Source organism: Choloepus didactylus, chromosome 8 (genome assembly GCF_015220235.1).
Source record: "Choloepus didactylus isolate mChoDid1 chromosome 8, mChoDid1.pri, whole genome shotgun sequence".
Classification (NCBI taxonomy): domain Eukaryota; kingdom Metazoa; phylum Chordata; class Mammalia; order Pilosa; family Megalonychidae; genus Choloepus; species Choloepus didactylus.
In genome coordinates this window covers 117,901,922-117,923,937 of record NC_051314.1, presented here as the reverse complement: position 1 = coordinate 117,923,937, position 22,016 = coordinate 117,901,922, and the positions used below count along the sequence as shown (strand labels likewise).

General features: G+C 36.3%; 1 protein-coding gene across 2 annotated transcripts in view; it reads right to left on the bottom strand.

Moving 5' to 3' along the window:
* Positions 1 to 22,016, bottom strand: part of RERG (RAS like estrogen regulated growth inhibitor) — a 127,255-nt gene that overhangs the window by 7,381 nt on the left and 97,858 nt on the right. Inside the window, exon 3 of one of the 2 annotated variants that reach the window (XM_037846520.1) lies at positions 3,177 to 3,233. The exons of the other annotated variant lie outside the window; for it this stretch is intronic. Coding sequence (XP_037702448.1) covers positions 3,177 to 3,233 — 57 coding nt within the window. The remainder of the gene's footprint in view (positions 1 to 3,176; positions 3,234 to 22,016) is intronic. 2 annotated transcript variants of the gene reach the window in all.

The window sequence follows — 22,016 nt, the reverse complement described above, 5'->3', positions numbered from 1 at the left end:
AAAAAAACTTTTATGAAATGATAATAAGAGTAGAGTGTAGGTTTAGTTCCCCTTACCCCTCCTCCACCCCTTGCTGCATCCTTAATTGAAATTTCTATGAGAGTCCCTCTCCATTAAAAAACAAAAACAAGCAACCAACACCCACTCAAAAAAACTTCACGATGAAATATAAAAGCCTGGGAATCACTTGCTACTATAGTAGCAAGCATTTTCTTCATATTTATTTCAGAGCAGTAAATATCCCACTTTTGTTAATATGTTGAATGGTGTTCATGTTCTTCAGCTTCTCGTGGAGCAAAAATTCTTTTACAGGCTGAAAAAATTGTCCTATGTTGCTGAGAGGCACAAAACTCAGAATTCAAGACTGATTTTTCCAAATAAGCTACTCGGTCTTTAAATGGAGCTATTCCTTTTGGTGGCAGTCTTGAAACTTTTAAATAAAGTAGCCATGGATTCAACAAAGGATCCTGCCTTCCTATGATGGTTTATTCGATGTTGTCAACTTGGCCAGGTTATGGTATCCAGTTGTTTGGTCACACTGTGGCCTAGATGTTGCTGTGAGAATTTTGTAGATGCTATCGGCATCTACAATCAGATGACTAACTTGAAGGCTTGAAGTAGTTTCCAGGAGAAGAAGAAATTCTTTCTCAAGACCACACCCTCTCCTCTCTGAGTTTCTAGTCCACTGGCTTCCACTATGGATTTTGGACTCAAGACTTCAACATCATACTTACTGGAATTCCCAGCCTACCACCCTGCCCTATGCAATTCAGACTCAGCAGCCCGCACAATTGTGTGAGCCAATTCCTTAAAATAAATTATGTATATATATATATATATATATATATATATATATATATATATATATCCTGTTGGTTCTGTTTCTCTAGGATAGTGTTAAGCCCAGGAAATGCTGATCTCTTGGATCAAAGGACTGGGAACTCCTCTAGGCTAGAACATCAGTGACATAGCACGGACATGCACTCACACAGACGGCCTCACACACACATCTAGTTTCCAGTGTGATAATTAATGAACCCCTCACCCTCACCTCAGAGTGAGTCATGTATTTGATACTCCTGATCTTATGAAGTCTGATGAACGTGCTTGTTGCTTAGTAGCTGTAATCCTTTTAGAGCAGTACAGTACAAGGTCACTCAATAAAGTTTCATTATTCCTAGTAAAGGAAGCCTGCATTATAGACAACTGATGCAGGCAGATTTCCATGAATAGTAGTTGTTTTTGAAAATGAGTAAAACAAAAGGGAAAATGGTCCATCTAAGACTAATTAAAAATAGTAACTAGTTACTGGAACACATTCAGAGATAATTCAAAATTTTTATGAGATCATTTTTATAAGTTTCATCTTTCCTTGAGATATACTGGTATAACAAATAAAATTAGTATTTTCCCACTGAACTCCCATAAATCACTAAGATTCTTAGGGACCATATCCCTATAAAGCTTTTATAAGTAATAAAAATATAAACAGAGAATCACTATTTACTTAGGTGGAGAAATATGAGATAATGAATAATTTTTTAATGGACCAGGCAAATTTTTAGATCCAAATATTTCATCTTAAGATTAGATTGCAACTATATTTTTAAAACCTGTTGAAAAGATTATTGATGTGGAAAAGCAAAAACAGAGAAATCAGATTAATAAACATAGAGACATGCTATTCTCCTAGATTAAACAACAGAATATCATAAAGATGTGAATCTTTTCAGTGTAATTTATAGTTTTAGTGCAATTCCAGCTGTCATGTTTCTAAACTTTACCTATAAGAATACATAGAAGAGAGTAGTCAAGATAATTTTGTAGAAAAGTAATGAGGGGAGACTTTCTTTACTGGGTATCAAAATGTTCTACAGTGCATACAGTTATCAGAAGAATGTGGTGCTGGTGTTGGACATGAAAGCAAATCTAGAACTGTATCCGAATTGTAAATGATCCAACATATGAAAAAAGACAGCATTAGAAGCAGTGGGGAAAGGGAGGGACTCTATTAAATAAACAGTAGAACAACAGGCCAACAGTTTAGAAAAAATGTTGGATCTTCACCTTGTACTTTTCATTAAAATAAGTTCCACCTAGATTAAAAACTAAAAAATAAAATAAACCATAAGATCACTCTCTACCCCTTTGCTTTTCAGTTTTCCTTCATGGCACTTTATTACTGACATATATTTATTTGTCCATTGATTCTTCTCTCTTTACCAGTCTGGCTCATAAAAAGCATTTTGGCTTAATGATTTATCCTTAGCCCCTAGAACAAACTGAGACATAGGAAGCATTCAATAAATATTTGTTGAATGAATAAATAAGAACAAAGAAGGAAGGCACAAGGGGAAGGAATGCTCCCCTTAAACTGAACAAATGAAACCCTGGAGTGATAACCAAAAAATCTAGGGCTGGTCTTTGTCCACATCACTATTCCACTAAGGCCAGCTTGGCTTGGGGCACTGTGCCTGGGAATAAAAAGTTGTATGCCTTTCCCCGTATTGGGCTTTCAAAGTTGCCCTTTACAAAAACAACTGGGTTCTGAAACACAGCTAATAAACAGAAATTCAAAGCCTCAATTCAGAGCATAATTTAGAACCCAAGTATTTTCAGGGTTGTTTTGAAGATGAAAGCTAAATGGATTTCTAACAAATGCTCTATTTGGACTATGAACATTTCATCCATCAACATTGTTGCTATTTTCAAGATCCACAGACATCAATTTTTGCTTCTTTTTTCTTTTTTAAAACAGGCTTGGATGAGATTCATTGGGGGGATGAGGGGAAAACAGTTTATTTTTACACTTTCCCAAACTCAGTGTTCTGTTACACTTTCCTCAGCATGCCTTTCAATACCACGCCAAATTAGCCACGTCTAGTCTTTCCTCCTTCTTCCATTAGAATTATGTTACCTTTTCCTGATGGGACAGCATCATATTGTACCCATTTCCTTCTTGTCTCAGATTTGACCTGATTTCTTCATGTATACATTAAAATTCTGTAGGATTCTAAGCATGGACAGCTTGAAACATGTCTAACCTCCTAGAGGGCTTCTTTGCACGGTTCTGTAAAGCACTACTCAAACAGGCTTGCAAATATTGCAACAGAAAATGCCACTCTTTCTTTGGGTCATGAACTTTGGAGAAAAGGAGAAAACAAAATTTGACCTACCGAGGGTGGGATCGTATTCCCAGATGAACCGTTTGGTCAGAAATCTCACTACAAGAGCTGTGGAAGAGAAGAGCAGACTTTCAAACAAATTAATTTTCTTACATTTCTTATCTCTTTAAGGAAAGAGAAACGGCCTGCACAATTATATTTGTTTTCTATTTCCTTGATGCTGACATATCTGCTCACATTGGGGTCACCCAATAAATGTATTTGTCTTTATTCAAACACTTTTTCAATTTCACGTTGTTGCTTAAAACTGGTGTAATGTCTTAACGGGTTTATTGCGCATTATCAACAGCTTAGATTTGTTCCTTTAGTCATAGGTTAAAGTGAAGCAAAACAAACAAACAAAACAGCACAATGTGAAAATGCTCACATAAAATTTTCAGCAAAAAGGATGAGTTTAGGTACAGAGCATCAAAATGCAGATGTCCACAGTTAGAATATTGATAAGTGATTAACAAGGTAAGTTGGAAATGCGACAATTTATACTGTAATGAAAAGATCATTAGTTAGTATTTTGTGTTACTAAAAAGTACATATTAAAATTAAGTATTTAATTAAAGTTTGTCAAAGTTAACACTGATTAATTACTCACTATTGGTCTGACTCTAAACCTGTGCTAAGCCCTTTACCTGCATGGTCCCATTCAATCCTACCTTCATCTCTTTTAGGCAGGAACTAGGATTGTTCTCATTTTTCAGATAAGGACACTGAATTTCTCAGCGGGTAACTAATTTAACTGGGCTCACCCAGGTAATTAAGTGGTTGAGTAGGGATTGGAATCACCCTAAGACTGTTTCCAAAGCCTGCAATTTTCCCCTTGTACTAAACTGAATTTAAGGCCTGGGCCATCTGGATAATATTTAACTGGAGGACGGGCTGTAGTAGGAGAAGGGCTGAAATATATGGACACTGTTGTCCCTAAAAAGAGAAGGGACGTATGCAGAACATTGCCTTATACTTATTGAAAACAGTGGTTTAATTTTTTTTTTTTTTTGAGGGGAGGGGAGTGGGGAGTCACGATCCTTTAAAAAAAGAAATGAAATCCACAGAATCACGAGTCCCTGAAGACCTTCCAAGATCTCTCTGGGATCCCACTGACCCCACCTAAAGGGCCCTTGTCTAACAAACTATTTATTATTAGCGTATTTTTATTTTTACTGAAATGTGCCAAAGATTTTATTTTTATGGAAATGTCCTAAAGTAGAGGCCTAAAGATACTCCTTGAAGAAATAAAAACTAGTGCATGGAAGGGCACTGTCAGGCTGTCCTTTGTCTACTGCCACTGCTTGGATCCACAAAAGTATATACCTCCTACCACAGTATCTCATGTGAGAGCGCATAGAGCAAATTGCAATGAGAACTTTGTAAAATAGACCATAACCATACGTTGCTTTGCTACTGGTGGCTGGAGACTAAAAGTAGAAATGTTCTTTCTAATTACAGAGTGTGAGGCTGGAGTTGAGCCAAAATATTTGCAGTGCCTGAAGTAGCAAGGCCACTGACCCTTTAATACTTCCCACAGTGAGTGCACTTGTGGTTTTATCTGCAATTTTTGGAATCTTGTCACTGTTTGCTCTGAGACAAAAAAAATTTTTCGCATATGAAGTATAAACACCAGACAAATCTTTTAATTTTTCATAACTATATTACTAAAGATAACTACCTGTAGTACTAAGGAGTTTTACCTTTCAATACGATATTGGTTTTAACTTGAAAGATAGCAAACAAGAAATATTCATTTATCTGGTATCTTCAAGGAATGAGTTATTAAAATTAATTTATTTTAGATACATGTAGTTTGCAGCTCCAGAATTATAAAACCACTCAAATTTTAATCACTTTTTAAAAATCTTTCTAAAATGTATTAGACCCTCCATTGCCTTTCAAAACCGATTACAATGAACATAATTGAATTGTTTAGAAATGTGTCTGAATCTTAGTGAAGAACCTCCATCAGTGCCGTGTGGTTATGTGGCAGTACTTTTAGAAGCTGTAGAGCACTCTAGAGCTCTAGGCCTTTTGAGTTTCTTGAGTTTCTATGTTCAAAATTATATGTTTCCTCCCTCAAATACCATGGCTGTCTCCTTCTGCTCTTGTTACTGAGCCTACCTCCAAAAACCATCTAACTCATCCATACTTCTTTGTTATGCCCCAAACTGATAAGCCATTTTAACAAGTTTGTCAGAATTGTTCCTAAAATAGGAACAAACAAGCTCTGGGTTAGGCCATAAGAAATCCTTCTATTAATGTAGACATGATTTCTGGTGCACCATTGAGACATGATTGTGGCTGAAAATTCATTTCTGCTGACTCCTGGTTTAACAGCTGTGTTTCAGATAGCTGACCACATAGAATTACCTCCTTCCAGCCAAACAGTGTTGATGGGCTTTTCATCAATAAAATTAATCTAAGTATTTTGGATGTTTTTCTTTTTTGATAGACACATATCAGTGGTTATTTTAACAAGAATCATATATATTTTTAAATGCAATCTATTTCAAGTGCATTATAAACATGAAAATCTTCTTTGAAAACTTGACATTATATGAACATTCTTTGGATATATCCTTTCATTCATCTTTTTCTCTGTCTCAGATTATTCACAGAAAAGACAAATGAATTTTCTACATTTTAAAATTTTCAACAATATTTTAAAGTTATTGACTTACAGAATGAAAATATTTTTACATTTGTGGACGTGATATCTGTTAAATCTCTATTCTTATTTAAATAGCGACTAAGTTACCTAAGTAACTCACCAGTTTACTGATGTAATTGTAGAACTTTATTATTATTTAGCCCCAAATTTTATGACAATTTTATTGTAGAATATGATTTTCATATGTGTTATATCCTGCCACTTCTCACCACATCCTCCACCACTACCACGGTCATCTGAGTTTGCCATGGTTTCACCCATTCACAACACTGAAGTCACTTCCTAAGTAATCTCCCCCTGTCTGCATCCCCACAACCCCTTGGACTACTCTCCATCAGGAGCTAGTGATCCTGTAAAAGCATAAACCACCTTGTATCATGTCTTTGCTCTAAACTCTCCCTGACCTCATCCCACTGACCTAGTGTTCATTGAGTGTCTACCATGTGCTATGTTTTGTTCCTGTTGCTTGGTATAATTCAGTGAACAACTCAGACAAAGATCCTTGGCCTCCTTGAGCTTACATTCTACTAGAAAGAGACCCAAAAAATAAATATAATAAATAAATTCAATAATAAATCAGAGTTGATAAGTGTTGTGAATAAAAGAAGTAGAGCAGGGTAAGGGGATTGGGCATTGGGGGATGAGGGCATCAGAGCTGTAATTTATGGGTGGTCAGGATAAGTCTCACTGAGCAAGTGATATTTGAAAGAGATGAGGGAAGACATCTAGGAAGACTAGTGTTTGAGGTACAGAGAATAGCAGGTACCTAAGCCCTCTGGCAGGATTGTGTGCTTGGTATGCTCCAGGATCATCAAGCAGACCAGTGTGGCTGAAGCAGAATGAGCAAGCATTACTCTAGTAGCAGATGAAGTCATTTATTGTCACCTGGTCACACACTCCATGAATATAATCATCACCATCAATGGAAATGATTAAATATTTCTTTATTAGTTAGTAGTATTTTGCCTGACTTCTTCTTTAGGATGTACACTACATAAGGCATGGAATTTGTTTGATTCATTGTTGTTTTCCAGTGTCCAAAACATTATCTGGCACTCAGTAGGATCAAAAATACTTGAATAGATGAAAAAGATATATCATTCCACATCATAGCTCACACTCTTCTTCAGCAGTTAAATAGTAACCACACATCATGAAAGTAAGCAGAAAAGTGAACTCAAGAGAATTCACAACAGAACCATGCCATCTTTCTATAAACTTTTCTTGAAAGGTTATAGGGATATGTAATTTGAAATGCCTTACAATGGCCATTTCATCATCCTTATACATATTATACGTCTATACACTTAAGATACAATTCTATGCAATTTTATATTATACCTTAAGCTGTATATATTCTATATACATAGAAATTACATATGATATAAAATTGATTTAATTTTCTTTTAAATTCATGGCCCTCTCATTTCTAACCACCCTGAGGACAGTTTTTCTTTAAAGCGAAAAGGTGATATTGCTAATATTTAATTCCACTAGGAATCTGATTTAAGGTCTTGCTTTTACAGAACTTTTAAGGTTTGACATATTTGGTTGGTTACAGTTAAGACTGTGTCTTCTGAAATACCTTATTTTCTTCCATTGCCTTGAAAGCCCATGCCTTTCCATAAAATAAGCCAAACAAGTCTAATGATAAATCTAGAGAAGAACATTTTCCTCATTTTGCCTAATTTATAACATACTTTGATAATTTTTCATCATAGGTGCTTCATTTTTTATATTACTGGCAGTATAAAGTTCATAATTATTAATGAAAGCTGGTTTCTAACAAAATGGAAAATTCACTAAGCAGAATTTAATCAGAGGAAATATTTTTAAAAGTGACATCAATGCAATAATTCAATGAGATGATATTCCATTTATAAGTGAAAGCTAAAAGGCAAAATTCCTGCATTAAAATAGTCATGCAATATCTAAAGATTAACTAGTCTGAGCTGATCATTCAAAATCATTTGCTGACATCATTATCAAGAAGCGGCAGTTATAAGCAGAATAATATTTTAAAATGAAAATTGATTGGATATGATCTGTATCATAAATCAACTTTTGGAAATAAATGAACTTTTCAAGGTAAATGAAAAATAACACATGATATTATATTCTCAAAAAATTAAAGATACAAACTCAAGAGACTCAGGTAGAAATTACAAACATTTCACTTAGGCTCATATTCTGAAATAAAATTCTTTTATGTTGCTATTTTTCACTTATACAACTCATGAAATATCCTAATTAATAATGTATATAATACAACCATATTGTAAGACACTTAAGTGTACGTAACCTCCAAAACATTTGTGGTGGTTGTTCTATTCTATAGGTCTCTAGAAGAAGTATATTTAATACAAAAATTTAGTACTTTCATCTAAAGGACACTTTGATTTCTTCGCTGATGTGTGTTGAATGTTTTATCAGTTAAAGCAGTATATAGTTACTTGTCCTCTCTAAACTTTGTAGTCCTCATCTGTAATATGTGGACAGCAATAACACCCTGTGGCTCAGAGTTGATTCCCTCACTTTCCCTGGATCCTCACCTACCTTTCCAATCTCAATTTCAAAGCCACTTCCACTGGCACTCCTTATGCTTACATCAGTCCACAAGACTGACTGTGCTACTTGATGATATCACACACATTCATCTCTTTATTGCCTCTAATCGTGTTATTACTGCTGCCTTGAAAATCCTTTCTCTAATAAAATTCTAATCATCAAATTCCAGTTCAACTATTACCTCCTTTGTGAACTTTTTCTTTACCTACTTTATCAGTTAGCCATTTCTGTGCAACAAACCCATCCCCAAATTCAGTAGCATGCATCTAATAAGCATTTGTTCCTCTTTCATATGTCTGTTTGGGCTGAGGGTCTGCTGATCTAGGGTAGGCTCTACTGGACTTGGCTCCAAGCAGAGTGTTGGTCCAGATCTTCTCTCCATGCCTCTCATCTTCCTTGGACCAGCAAATATCTAAGGTACGTCCTTTTAATGGAGGAAGGCAAGAGCACAAAAGAGCAAGCTACATCATGCAAGCACTTTTCCATCCTCTGCTCAGGTCACATCCACCAACATCCAATTGGCCATCGCAAATCACATGGCTAAGCCAAACTTCAAAGAAGTGGAGGTGGTGTGGGGGAAAAAATACTTGCTGAACAATGATCTAATCTATCACGTCTTCTATTACTGAGGAGTTTCTCTCATAGCTTTTTACAAACATCTGTTGAAGCACTTCCACTCTTATTGGAATCTGTAGCATTATGTTTATCTCTATCTAGCCAGCTAGACTGTAAGCAGTTTGAGGGCAGAGATCTTGTGTTTTCATCTCAGAATATGCCTGGCAACTACACTGTGTTTGGAGTTCAGTGAGCACTGCAAACATCCAAATAATCACTGAATGAGTGCCTAGAGATGACCAATGTCAAATTAAAGATAGAAATGGGATTATACCTCAGTTTTCCTAGGAAAAAATTCAGTGTTCTTTCTGAATTTTCTTCCTGTTTGGAGGGAACACATCCTTAAGTTCTTTATTGAGAAAAAGAGTATAGGAGGTAATTTCTTTGAGAATTTGCATATTTGAAAATGTCTTTATTGTATCTCAATCTTGAATTGATAGTTTGGGAATGGAATTCAAGGCTGGAAAACATTTTATTTCAGAAATGTGAAAGCATCTTTCTACTTATTTCTAATTCTAATTATTCTGATTTATAATCTTTCACCTTTTATATGTGACCTGTTTTACTTTTCTAGAAGGTTGTGGAATTTTCTTTTGTTCTCTGATATTCTGTAATTTCATGATGATGTACCTCAGCAGGATGTTTACTTAATCTGGACACTCACTCATTCCTTTTAATGTAAAATAATGTCTTTCAGTTTTCCTTGTGACATAAGATTTGTTAGTATGAGGGTGTTCTTGAAGGCTTGTCTTGTCCCTAGCTAGCCAGAATTGGCATTGTAGGTTGCTCACAAAGCAGAGTTTCTCTCCCCTACCCTACCTCATTGATGGATGGTTTTCTAGTTTTCTGTCAAGTGGTTCTATGGACACTCCCACTGCTACCTTGGGCTTCTGGATCCACAGGGCATGTCACTCCCTCTGCAGAGCTCTACTGTGCTCAATTTACTGGAGATCTTAAGCCATGCACATCATCCCTGGGTAGCTTATAGTGCCAAGTTCAATTATTATGTTTGCTACCTTTCTTCATGTATTGTGGGTTGGTTTGCAGATTATCTCCTAGTTTTGTTGAAAATGACAAAATGAAACTTCAATTTTTAATTCTAATTCTTCTTGTTACTTTGGAGAAAGAAAGAAAAAGAGGGAGAGAGAGAAAGGAAGAAAGGAAAAAGAAGGAAGGAAGGGAAGGAAGGGAGGAAGGAAGTGAGGGAAGGAAGGAAGAAAGGAGGATTGGAAGGAAGGAAGGTAAGCACAGAAGGAAAGAAGGAAGAACAAAAGAAAGAAAGAAAGAAAGAAAGGGAAAGAAAGGTAGGAAGGAAGGAAAGGGAAACAACAGATTTTGCCATTTAAAACCCCAAAAGTCCAGATTTCATCTTTATTAGGATTCTGTCCCTCCCCCCTCCTTTTTTTTACCTGCTGACGGATATTGGAAGCTTGAAAAATTATCATGTGTTTATGGGACTGTGGTTAGTTGATTGTTTTGGAAAAACCCAGCTAACAGTCATCAAAATGGTCAGGTCAGGCTTTTAAGGATAGGAAAAGAATTTCTGCTTCAAGTAAGAGTGCTTCATGGGATACCACTCATCACTTGCATACCATGGATACCTTTTGAATTTTGCCTATAATCCTTGTAACACCACCAATGAAAACCCTTGATTTATATACTCTCTAAGACAGTGCTTATTATCTCCTACATTCATATTACAATGAAAAGTTAATGTATGTATTAAATGATTTGTATAGTTTTCTTTCTGTAACCTGTAAGATGATAAAAATATATAGTCACTTTTAGAAAGTAATAGAGGGTAACTTTGCAAAACTTTTCAAACGGCCTTTCCAAAGAGCTTATTTAAGTTTAGAACAATTATGTCACAAAAAAGTTTTAATTATTTAATCCATCGTGGATTAAATAAGTCACCACTTATTATCTGAATTATTTTTCCCATTTTTATTTTCAATGTTTTATAGTAGAAATGTTAAAACTCAAAACTACACAAAGACTTTATAATAAACTTGCATGGTATCCCAAATGTGAAACTTCTCAATATTAGAACCACAGTGAAAGACAGAGTATCTCTCTTCACTTCTTCCTCTTCTCCTTTTTTACTTCGTTATATTATTTTTAGCATAATTACTTGACCTCAGCATGTAAGTAAGAACATGAAGCAGTGGTGTACACTACCAAGCTCACATAAGCTGCAAAGTCAACCACAAATTGCTTTCACTTGGAATTTTATGATTATGAGCTACAGTTAAAATTTCATAATAAATAAAGTAAGTATTAAGCTCATGTGGCAGGTGATCTCACTGCCCATCCCCTTACATGGGACATGACTCCCAGGGGTGTAAATCTCCCTGGTAATGTGGGATATGACTCCCAGGGATGAGCCTGGACCTGGCATTTTGGGATTGAGCAAATTTTCTTGACCAAAAGGGGGAAGTGAAATGAAACGAAATAAAGTTTCAGTGGCTGAGAGATTTCAAACAGAGTTGAGAGGTCACTCTGGAGGGCATTCTTATGCCCTGTATAGATATCCTTTTTTAGTTTTTGGTGTATTGGAATAGCTAGAAGGAAATTCCTGAAACTGTCGGCCAGCAGCCTTGATTCTTGAAGACGATTGCATAACTACATTGCTTATGTGGTGTGACTGTGTGATTGTGAAAAACTCATGGCTCACACTCCCTTTATCCAGTGTATGGACAGATGAGTAGAAAAAAATGGGGACAAAAACTAAAAGAGAAATAGAGTGAGAAGGAATGTTTTAGGTGTTCTTTTTTACTTTTATGTATTTATTTATTTATTTGTTTATTGTTTAGATTAAGGAAAATGTCCAAAAATTGATTCTGGTGATGGATGTACAACTATATGATAGTGCTGTGAATAATTGACTGTACACTGTTAATGATTGTAGGGTATGTGAATATATCTCAATAAAACTGTGGTTTGACGGGTTGAGCCCTCTACCACAGGTTTTACCCTTGGGAAGACGGTTGCTGCAAAGGAGAGGCTAGGCCTCCCTATATTTGTGCCTAAGAGTCTCCTCCTGAATGCCTCTTTGTTGCTCAGATGTGGCCCTCTCTCTCTGGCTAAGCCAACTTGAAAGGTGAAATCACTGCCCTCCCCCCTACGTGGGATCAGACACCCAGGGGAGTGAATCTCCCTGGCAACGTGGAATATGACTCCCGGGGAGGAATGTAGACCCGTCACCCAAAAGTGGGATGTGAAAGGAAATGAAATAAGCTTCAGTGGCAGAGAGATTCCAAAACGAGCCGAGAGATCACTCTGGTGGGCACTCTTATGCACACTTTAGACAACCCTTTTTAGGTTCTAAAGAATTGGGGTAGCTGGTGGTGGATACCTGAAACTATCAAACTACAACCCAGAACCCATGAATCTCGAAGACAGTTGTATAAAAATGTAGCTTATGAGGGGTGACAATGGGATTGGGAAAGCCATAAGGACCACACTCCACTTTGTCTAGTTTATGGATGGATGAGTAGAAAAATAGGGGAAGGAAACAAACAAACAAACAGACAAAGGTACCCAGTGTTCTTTTTTACTTCAATTGCTCTTTTTCACTTTAATTATTCTTCTTCTTATTTTTGTGTGTGTGCTAATGAAGGTGTCAGGGATTGATTTAGGTGATGAATGTACAACTATGTAATGGTACTGTAAACAATCGAAAGTACGATTTGTTTTGTATGACTGCGTGGTATGTGAATATATCTCAATAAAATGATGATTAAAAAAAATAAATAACAGCACTTGAATTGCCTAAAAAAAAAAAAAAAAAAAAAACTGAAATGCCATTTTAAAAACCTAAAAGTAGAATATGCAAAAATAAACAAACAAATAAATAAAGCAAGTATTAAAATAATGAAAAATAGAAGGATGAGAACATTTAACACTACTTGCGAATTTTTTTCTTCTTTCACTAAGCACAGGCTCAAACATAATCATAAAAAATATAATGGGAAAAAGTTTATAAAAATGCAGTGTCATTATTATCATCATCCATCTCCATGTAGTGTACACTATTAGGTCAGGCACTATGCTAGACCTTTACATCATATATATCATTACTCCTCACTGCCCTATACTGTGAAATTATATATATTATAATTTATATATTTGTGAATTCACCTACTGGTAAAAATTTATTTGTAACTCCAAAATCAACACTCGTGGTGCCTTTGGGGTCATTCGTTGATATGTGCAGAGCAGCATAAAATTTGAGTCAATGACAAGCACATTTCCCGCTGAGGTGGAACAAGAGGACGCTTTGCCTTCCTGTTTCACCTTTCATACTGTAAACAAGTGTCCTTTTCATGGCATATTTAGTGCCACATTTTTTGCATTTTTGTGCTTTTTTGGGTGATTTCACTCACTGTTTAAAATGACGCCCAAGCATGCTGAAGTGCTGTCTAGTATCTTAAACACAATAAGGTTGTGATGTGTCTGAGAAAAACGATAAAACAAAATGGAGTTACTCTGGCTAAGACATTTAAAACGGAGTCAGGAGGCCATTCAGGAAGTGATTCTATGTATGTTTCAGGCAGATATCACAAACTGCCAAAGTAGGCAGAACCAAAAGTAACAATGTTTCTGAGAACATCTGGACTCCACGAAACAATCACAAGATAAATAAATCAGTAAACTGTCTAACTGGAAAACATCCGCCAATCGTATTTATTTACAAACAACTTTTTCTTTAAAAACCCTTGCTTGGAACGCAGAGAATGATTCCCGGGGATGAATGTGGACCCGGCATCGTGGGACTGAGTATCTTCTTGACCAAAAGGGGGATGCAAAATGAGACAAAATAGTTTCAGTGGCTGAGAGATTCCAAATGGAGTCGAGAGGTCACTCTGGTGGACATTCTTATGCACTATATAGATAACACCTCTTAGGCTTTAATGTATTGGAATAGCTAGAAGTAAATACCTGAAACTACCAAACTCCAACCCAGCAGTCTGGACTCCTGAAGACAATTATATAATAATGTAGGGGTGACAGTGTGATTGTGAAGACCTTGTGGATCACACCCCCTTTATCTAGTGTATGGATGAGTGGAGGAATGGGGATAAAAACTAAAGGACAAATGTGGTGGGATGGGGGGATGATTTGGGTGTTTTTTTCACTTTTATTTTTTATTCTTGTTCTGGTTCTTTCTGATGTAAGGAAAATGTTCAGAGATAGACTGTGGTGATGAACGCATAACTATGTTATCATACTGTGGACAGTGGATTGTATATCATGGATGATTGTATGGTGTGTGAATGTATTTCAATAAAACTGAATTTAATTAAAACAAAACAAAACAAAAAAAAAACCCTTGCTTGGAAGCCCTAACATAGAGGACACAGTTTGGGTTGCTACCTGAATCTGTGCTCCCCAAATTGCAATTCTAAGACCCCAAATAGATGCTTTGGATGCCTTGCAGCTTGGTCTATAATTTCTTGGTCGACATGCCTTATGGAGAAAATATGCTTGTTAGATAAGCTTCATTCAGGCATGAGTTGTAGTGTTGTTGGCCGTGAGTTCAGTATTAATGAATCGACAATATATATAAAATAAGGTGAGAGAATCACACATAAAACAAGGTTATGTATTGATCGATTGATGAAAATGTTGTGCCCAGAAGCTCACAGGAATCTAACCGTGTATTTCCCCTACAAGCAATGGTTTGGTATTTGGTAATTCAGTGTTTGTGGTAACTTTATAGAACATAACTACTGCAAATAATAGTTGACTGCAGAGGTATATTTATAAGGAATACAGAGCATATATTGAAGCTCCATTTCTTCCTGAAATATGGACCCTATTCTTGTCTGGTCCCATCATCCACATTCTTTCAGTGTGTCACCCTGACCTATTTAATAGAGTTCCCTCTTTTTACAGGTGAGGAATTTGCTGCCAGAGAGCTTAAGGGGCTGGTCTGTGTACTTCTCTTTTGTTACTAAAATCTTAATTTGAAAAATTTCATAAAGTTATATACACTTTGCATACAGGGTCCATTTTGAAGAAACTGTATTGTCTGGTCAACCAACACTGCTTTTTGTTACAGAAGAAAAAAAATCAAAACTGGTGAATATACATCCTGCAGTGTCTCAGCTAGAAGTTCTAAGAAAAGGTGATTTTATAGGCTAAGTTTCTGAACTTTCATGAGCTTCTTTCACTGCCTTGGTGTGGAGTGGAGTGTAGGTAATCATTCTGTAATCTCCAGAGTACTATCATATATATATGTATATATATACATATATATATAGAGAGAGAGAGAGAGACATTATCATTCTCAGGATAGACCTTTGCTTCATCATCTTAATGTAGTTGCCCATATGTTTCTTTCATGTTTGTTTCAAGGTTCATCATCATTATTATTTTAAACCTAGCGTAGGGATCATGACTATATTGGGGTGTTTCATAAACACTTTCAGAATGATCTTTTTTCTTTCTTTTTTCTTGTTGTTTTTAACTTGGTACCCTTGATAGCCTAAATAAGCTAAAGTAGTTAGCATGTTAGGTGGGTGTGCTGGTTTGAATGTATTATGTCCCCCAGAAAAAGCCATATTCTTTGATGCAATCTTGTGGGGCAGACATATTAGTGGGGATTAAATTGGAACGTTTGGATTAGGTTGTTTGCATGGAAATGTGTCCCACCCAACTGTAGGTGATAACTCTGATAAGATATTTCCCTGGAATCATGTCCCCACCCATTCAGGGTGGGCCCTGATCAATGGAGCCATAAAAATGAACTGACAAACAGAAGGAACTCAGTGCAGCTGAGAGGGACATTTTGAAGAGGAGGTACAGCCAAGAGGGACACTTTGAAGAAAGCACAGGAGCTGCAGATGAGAGACAGTTTGAAGATGGCCGTTGAAAGCAGACTCTTGCTCTGGAGAAGCTAAGAGAGGACAAATACCCCAAGTGCAACTAAGAGTGACATTTTTGAGGAACTGCAGCCTAGAGAGGAACGTCCTGGGAGAAAGCCATTTTGAAACCAGAACTTTGGAGCAGACACCAGCCACATGCCTTCCCAGCTAACAGAAGTTTTCTGGACACCATTGGCCATCCTCCAGTGAAGGTACCCGATTGTTGATGCCTTAAGACTGTAACTGTGTAACCAAATAAACCCCTTTTATAAAAGCCAATCCATCTCTGGTGTTTTGCATTCCGGCAGCATTAGCAAACTAGAACAGTGGGTAACCTAAAATGGAACTAAATGAAAGGAAGAGTAAAGAAAAATATATTTAGAATACCGTAGACTCATAAATACTATTACTATTCACCAGGTAAGGTTTTCTAACTGTGATAACTACTGAAGTATCACTTCCTCTTTAAAGTCTTCCCTGACTTCCCAAACCATTAATCCCTCCTTATGTGATGTAAAATTGTCAGTTGTTTTTTACTCTAGTATAGAATGTACGCAACTGCATTGTAAATATTTGTTTAAATTCCTGTCTGCCTTACAAGTTGTGAATGAACTGGGTTCAGAGATTAAGCCTTGCTCATCTTTATCTCAGAGGCTGGCACAATGCCTGATACATGATTTGTACCCAATAATATTTGTGAAATTAATGAAGAAACAGTTAAAATGCGGGTAAATCATTTGATACCATATGACTACCATACTTGGATCTGTATTCTAGTGTATTTTTATTATTTTAAAAAATGTCCTTTAAAAGTGGAACTTCCATATTTTGAAAATATATGAACCACATCTCAGGTTCAATGCCTGGTTCAGAAGCCCATCTGGTCAACCTACACTGCAAACCTGATTGAGACGGCCACTACCCACCACGCCTCTTCCCTTAGGCCAGTGGGCTCCTCTCTCTCTGCCCTAACATCGTAATCAGCCTGAAATTCACCTCCAACATTGTAGTGGTTAAAAGGCTTCAAAGAAGTAAAAATGAACATACTCACAGAAAGAGGGAACCCTGCCCTAGATTTATAGAAATAGTTTGTTGTTGAATGAATTAATTTTGAGGTGCTAAGAATCCACTTATGAATCATATTAGCTGTTGGATTAAAGTGTATATACTTTTAGAAAATGTTATTAGGTAGGCTTTAGTTAATATTTTTAAAAAAAGACTAATAGGACCTCTGGAATGCTAAATATCAAAGTAGGGGGAGCAGTGGTTAAGTGTATATTAAATACCTACTATAAGTTTTATTTCCCATAAAAACTCGTAGTGGTTTTAATATTCTTAGTTTACACAGAAGAAATCTGAGCTAAAGATGAATAAACTTGTCTATGTCTATGCAGCAATTAAGCAACAGAACTGAGACTGCATCCAGCTTTCTTTGCTGTAAAACCCATGCTTTTTCCAATATATAATACTTACTATTGTATTTTAATATTTCCACAGATACATCCTAATTCTACATGGTTGGAATTTTTTTCCATGTTAGCAGGCATCTTAAAGAGAGTCATGCTTTGAAGAGCAAATTTTTTGCTCATGACTAGATTTCTTCTTCGTTAGTGGAGAGAATATCCATGGCCAGAAACCATGGCAACAAAGAGAAATAATATGAATTTCAAGCAGCAAGAACAAAACCTTTAGATAAATAAGATTTTTGTTTTCCTCATGAAAAGGTCCCTTGGGATGCAGCAAATGAGGAAAACAAGGATGTAATGATACAGACATAAAGTAATACAGCTATTATTTTCCTCAAAGTCCTTAACAAGTTAATTCTTTCAGCAACAAACATTAGAATTTCAGGAACTCTGTTAGACACTGAGAAAGACAGTAAAGAAAAAAGAAGCAGTTCCAACTTTTGAGGAATTGAGAGTTTATACCTCTGTATGTCCCAGGAAAATTAAAAAAGATATGTGGATAATTTAGAATGTTATCTATTTTAATTCCTACCTTGTGTTCTTACTGCAAGGACTGGACAAAAAAGGAGGGCCATGCTGAGTTAAGACTGACTCACTTCATGTCTTAGAGTGAAAAAAACGCATGATTTCCAGAGGAAAAACTGCAGTAGACAAAATCATGGTAGTTTGTATAAAGTGCCAACCCCATGACTGCTTGTGTTACAGCCTTGAGATAAACCAGTCTACTATATAAGAGGCAGTGCAGTAATATCAAAGATTTGTGTGATTCTAAATGTCAGCTGTTAAGGAGAGAGGCTCAGAACAAAGACGTGAGCACAAAAATCATATTTTAATAAATTAAATTAAATTAAATATTCAGATGTTTAGCCATTTGGCTCTACTATCAGATCTTTCTCTCTACATATGTGAGTTTCACATCCATTCATTTATTCAGTAAATACTCATTGAGCACTGTGATAGCAAGAATGAGAGAATTCTCAAGGCAAGATATTAGAAATGTCTTCATTTTAGAGCTAAACTGTGAGCTGAGTCTTGAAGGAGGCATTGGCACTCCCTAATTTAGGAAGAATATTCCAAGCAGAGTTCAATAATGTTGAAAGGAAGGCCTGGTTTACTTAGGAATCACATGTGGTTCAGGGTAGATGGAGTGGTTATGGATGGAGCCATGCAGGAGTAAGGTGTGAGGTTCCTCAGAGCCCAGACTGTGAGGGAGCTCGTGTGACACACCAGGGAGCTTGGCTGTTACTCTAAAGTCAATGGACACACAGAGATGTTCTGATTAAGAGGATGGCCAATCTGATCTGGTCATCTATACAAATTGTTCACTGATGGAATGTGGAGGACGAGAGAGAGGGATTAGTTCAAGAGTTCCATATGGAATAAAATTCTGGAGAGTAGCATGATTCTCTGAGGCAGAAATAGTGGGGATATGAGTTAACAGTGGATTTAGATTCAAACAGGTTGAAAATGAGACATTAATGAAAACATCCAGGTAGAGAAGTACCATCTCTCCATCCATCCGTCCACCCATCCATCCATTCATCCATCCATTCACCCACCCATCTATCACATATTCAACATACGTAGTGTCGAATGCCTGTCATGTCCCAGGCATTGTGCTATGCACTGTCCCATATGCAGCTGACATTACAGGCATGAAGTGATCATTGCCAGAGTGCCACCTTCTAGTACATTCAGTGGACATGGTTAAGGTGTCCCAGGTAGATAGTTCGAAGTGAGAGGACAAGATTCAACACAGAACTCTATTTTTGGCCTCATCTCATAGTGGCCTCCCTTGCTTCCTATGTTCTCCCCTACCTCAACTCCTCAAAATTCCTAACTGAACTAAAAGTGTGACTAGACCAAGCCAGGGAGAAAAAAATCTGTTCAAACAGTATAGTTCCAGAAGCAGTCCCACTACCCTCCTTTTTGCCCCCAACTCACCTGCCCCCTTCTCTTTGCCCTGTGAAGGTCAAAATAAATTGACATCAGAAACACTTAAGTCTCATAAAAACAAAAATTGAGCAATTTAATGGAAATTTAAAATGAACACAATATAAAAGTGCATGCTTTATAATGCCAGAAGTTAAAATGAGAAGTAAATTAGTTCCAGATGGAGTCTAGGGATTGCTTTTAAATTATTGTGTTTGTTTAAGACTGAAATTTTTGATTTATCCTGCATACTGACAAAAATATCACTCTGAAAAAGTCTCAGAATAAATGTCAGTTATCTGTGCAAGTCATTTCTTAAGGGTAAATGGTATAATCTCCAAAAGTTAATAGGGAAACACTTTACTTTCTTAAAACCTAGCCTGGGAGTATAGATTTAGTGTGGCTTAGGTCCTGAAATTTTGTTTTTCTATGGAAAGGTAACATAAGGATTAACTTGATTCTGGCAACTAGGTCTTAGGATGACAAATGAGTTTAGGGAAAGTGGCAGAACCATGACTTGTAATTTCTAACATGTTTCATAGGGAGTAGAGGTCTGGGAATGCCTGTAAAGAATATAAAATCAAGAATATATATTTTAAATAAAGATTAATATGTATGATTTAATGGCAGTAAATTCTTGCTGAACTTAAATCAAAAGTAGAAACAAGAAGAATTAAAATTGGAATATGTGGTTTGACTAGTTTGCTTTTGTCTTTTTGTTTGTATCTTGGAGGTTGATGAATCAGAAGCTATGGGTCAAGAATTCAAATCACATTCATATAACTTGAAAATTATTATTTGTTGTAATGTCCAAAGTGATGCTTAAGACATAAATAATAAATTTCCCAATTTGGAATTGGCTATTTATTTTTATTAAAAATAATATTTCATACCAAGGCATCAGGATTAAATGAAATGATCTGTAGCGTAGTAAATATTTTTCTAGGTTGTCAAGGGACTTGTACTTCTAATTTTTACTTTTTTTGGAAGAGGAAATATATATGGTATTAACATGTGAATATTTTTTCCTATATGTACATTACTAGATAATGTAAGGAATTGGCAACTGGAAATATATGGGCTTCACTGTAGGTGTAAAAGTGGTTAAAGGTGAACTAGCACTTATCCAAGAGAAGCATAAGAATATCTATTATAGTCTCCATTGAATGCGCTTTATGAAAGAAATCCAATGATCTTACAAATTACACGTTACTCTGCTCACACATGCCCTCTTCTCTAGACTCATTTGGTTTCCTGACCCTATGGGCTCATACAGCTCTAACAGACTGTACCTATGGACTCTAGTCCAAGGGGGTGAACTCTAGGAGTGGGGTGTGTCCCCTTGCTGGCCCCTCACAACTCCCACTGCTATCTTCTTAGCCCCTTGAAAAGACATGGAGATTTAAATAGTCACAGTGTGTTTGAAGAACTAGATTCTGGCTTAATAAGGGTTTAAGTGAAAGGAATTGTGGGAGTTTGTAAAGAATGGCTAATTATGCTTAAGATGATGGGAAGCCATTAAAAGATTATAAAGAGGGTGACATGATCAGTTTTTAGTTTATAAAGGTCACTGCTGTTTCAGTGGCTAGATGTATGGGGGGGTGGGGGGTGCGGGGTGCAGGTAAGGCTGAAGACAGGAAGACTAATTAAGAAGATATTTCTTACTCCAGAAGGAAAAATCTGTAAGACTGAATGGTTCATTCTTCACTCCTATTTACTAGTCAATGGGTCAAGTCATAACTGGAATCACACAATATGTTGATTTTTCAGTCTGGCTTCTTTCACTTAGCAATAAGTTGGAGGAGGCCACAGGGGAAGCTGGAAGTCAGTGGAAACCAGAAACAAGGAGAGATGACTATGTGATGGGAGGCAAAAGGGCAAGCCAAGAACCCCAAGGATCACAACGAGCCAGCACCAGAATGCTACTGACTCCAGAAGAAAGCATGGCCTGTCAAGACCTTGATGTTAGACTTCTAGCCTTCAAAACTGTGAGACAATCAATGCTTGTTGTTTAAGCCAACCCATTCTGTGGTATTTGTCATAGGAGCCCGGCAGAGTGAGGCACTGGCTATTTCATTTTACATTCCCATCAGCAGTGAATGAGAGTTCCCTGTAGCTCCACATGCTCGCTAGCAATTGGTATTGTCAGGTTTTTGGATTTTCACCATTCTAATAGTATGTAGTGCTATCTAATTGTCATTTTAATCTGTAATTCTCTAATGACAAATAATGTTGAGCATTTTTTCATATGCATATTTACATATGCTTATGTATCTTTTATTTCTTCTCTCTGAGGTATCTGTTCATTTCTTTCACCCATTTTTAAATTGGTTTTGTTTTCTTGTTGTTGAGTTTGAGAAATTTTTACAAATATATATATATTGGATATATGTCCTTTGTCAGATATGTGTTTTAAAAATATTTTCTCCCAATCTATAGCTTGTCTTTTCATTCTCATAACAGTGTCTTTCTCAGGTCAGAAGTTTTAAATTTTAATAAAGCTCGACTTACCACTTTTTTCTTTTATGGATCATACTTTTGGTGCTGTCTCTAAAAGCTCACTGCCAAACTCAGGTTACCTAGATTTTCTCCAAAGTTTTCTTCTAGAAGTTTTGTTTGTTTTTTTTTGCTTTTGTTTTTTCAGTTTTGTATTTTACATTTAGGTTTATGATCCATTTTTTAAATTTATTCTTTTAATTCAGTTTTATTGAGATATATTCACATA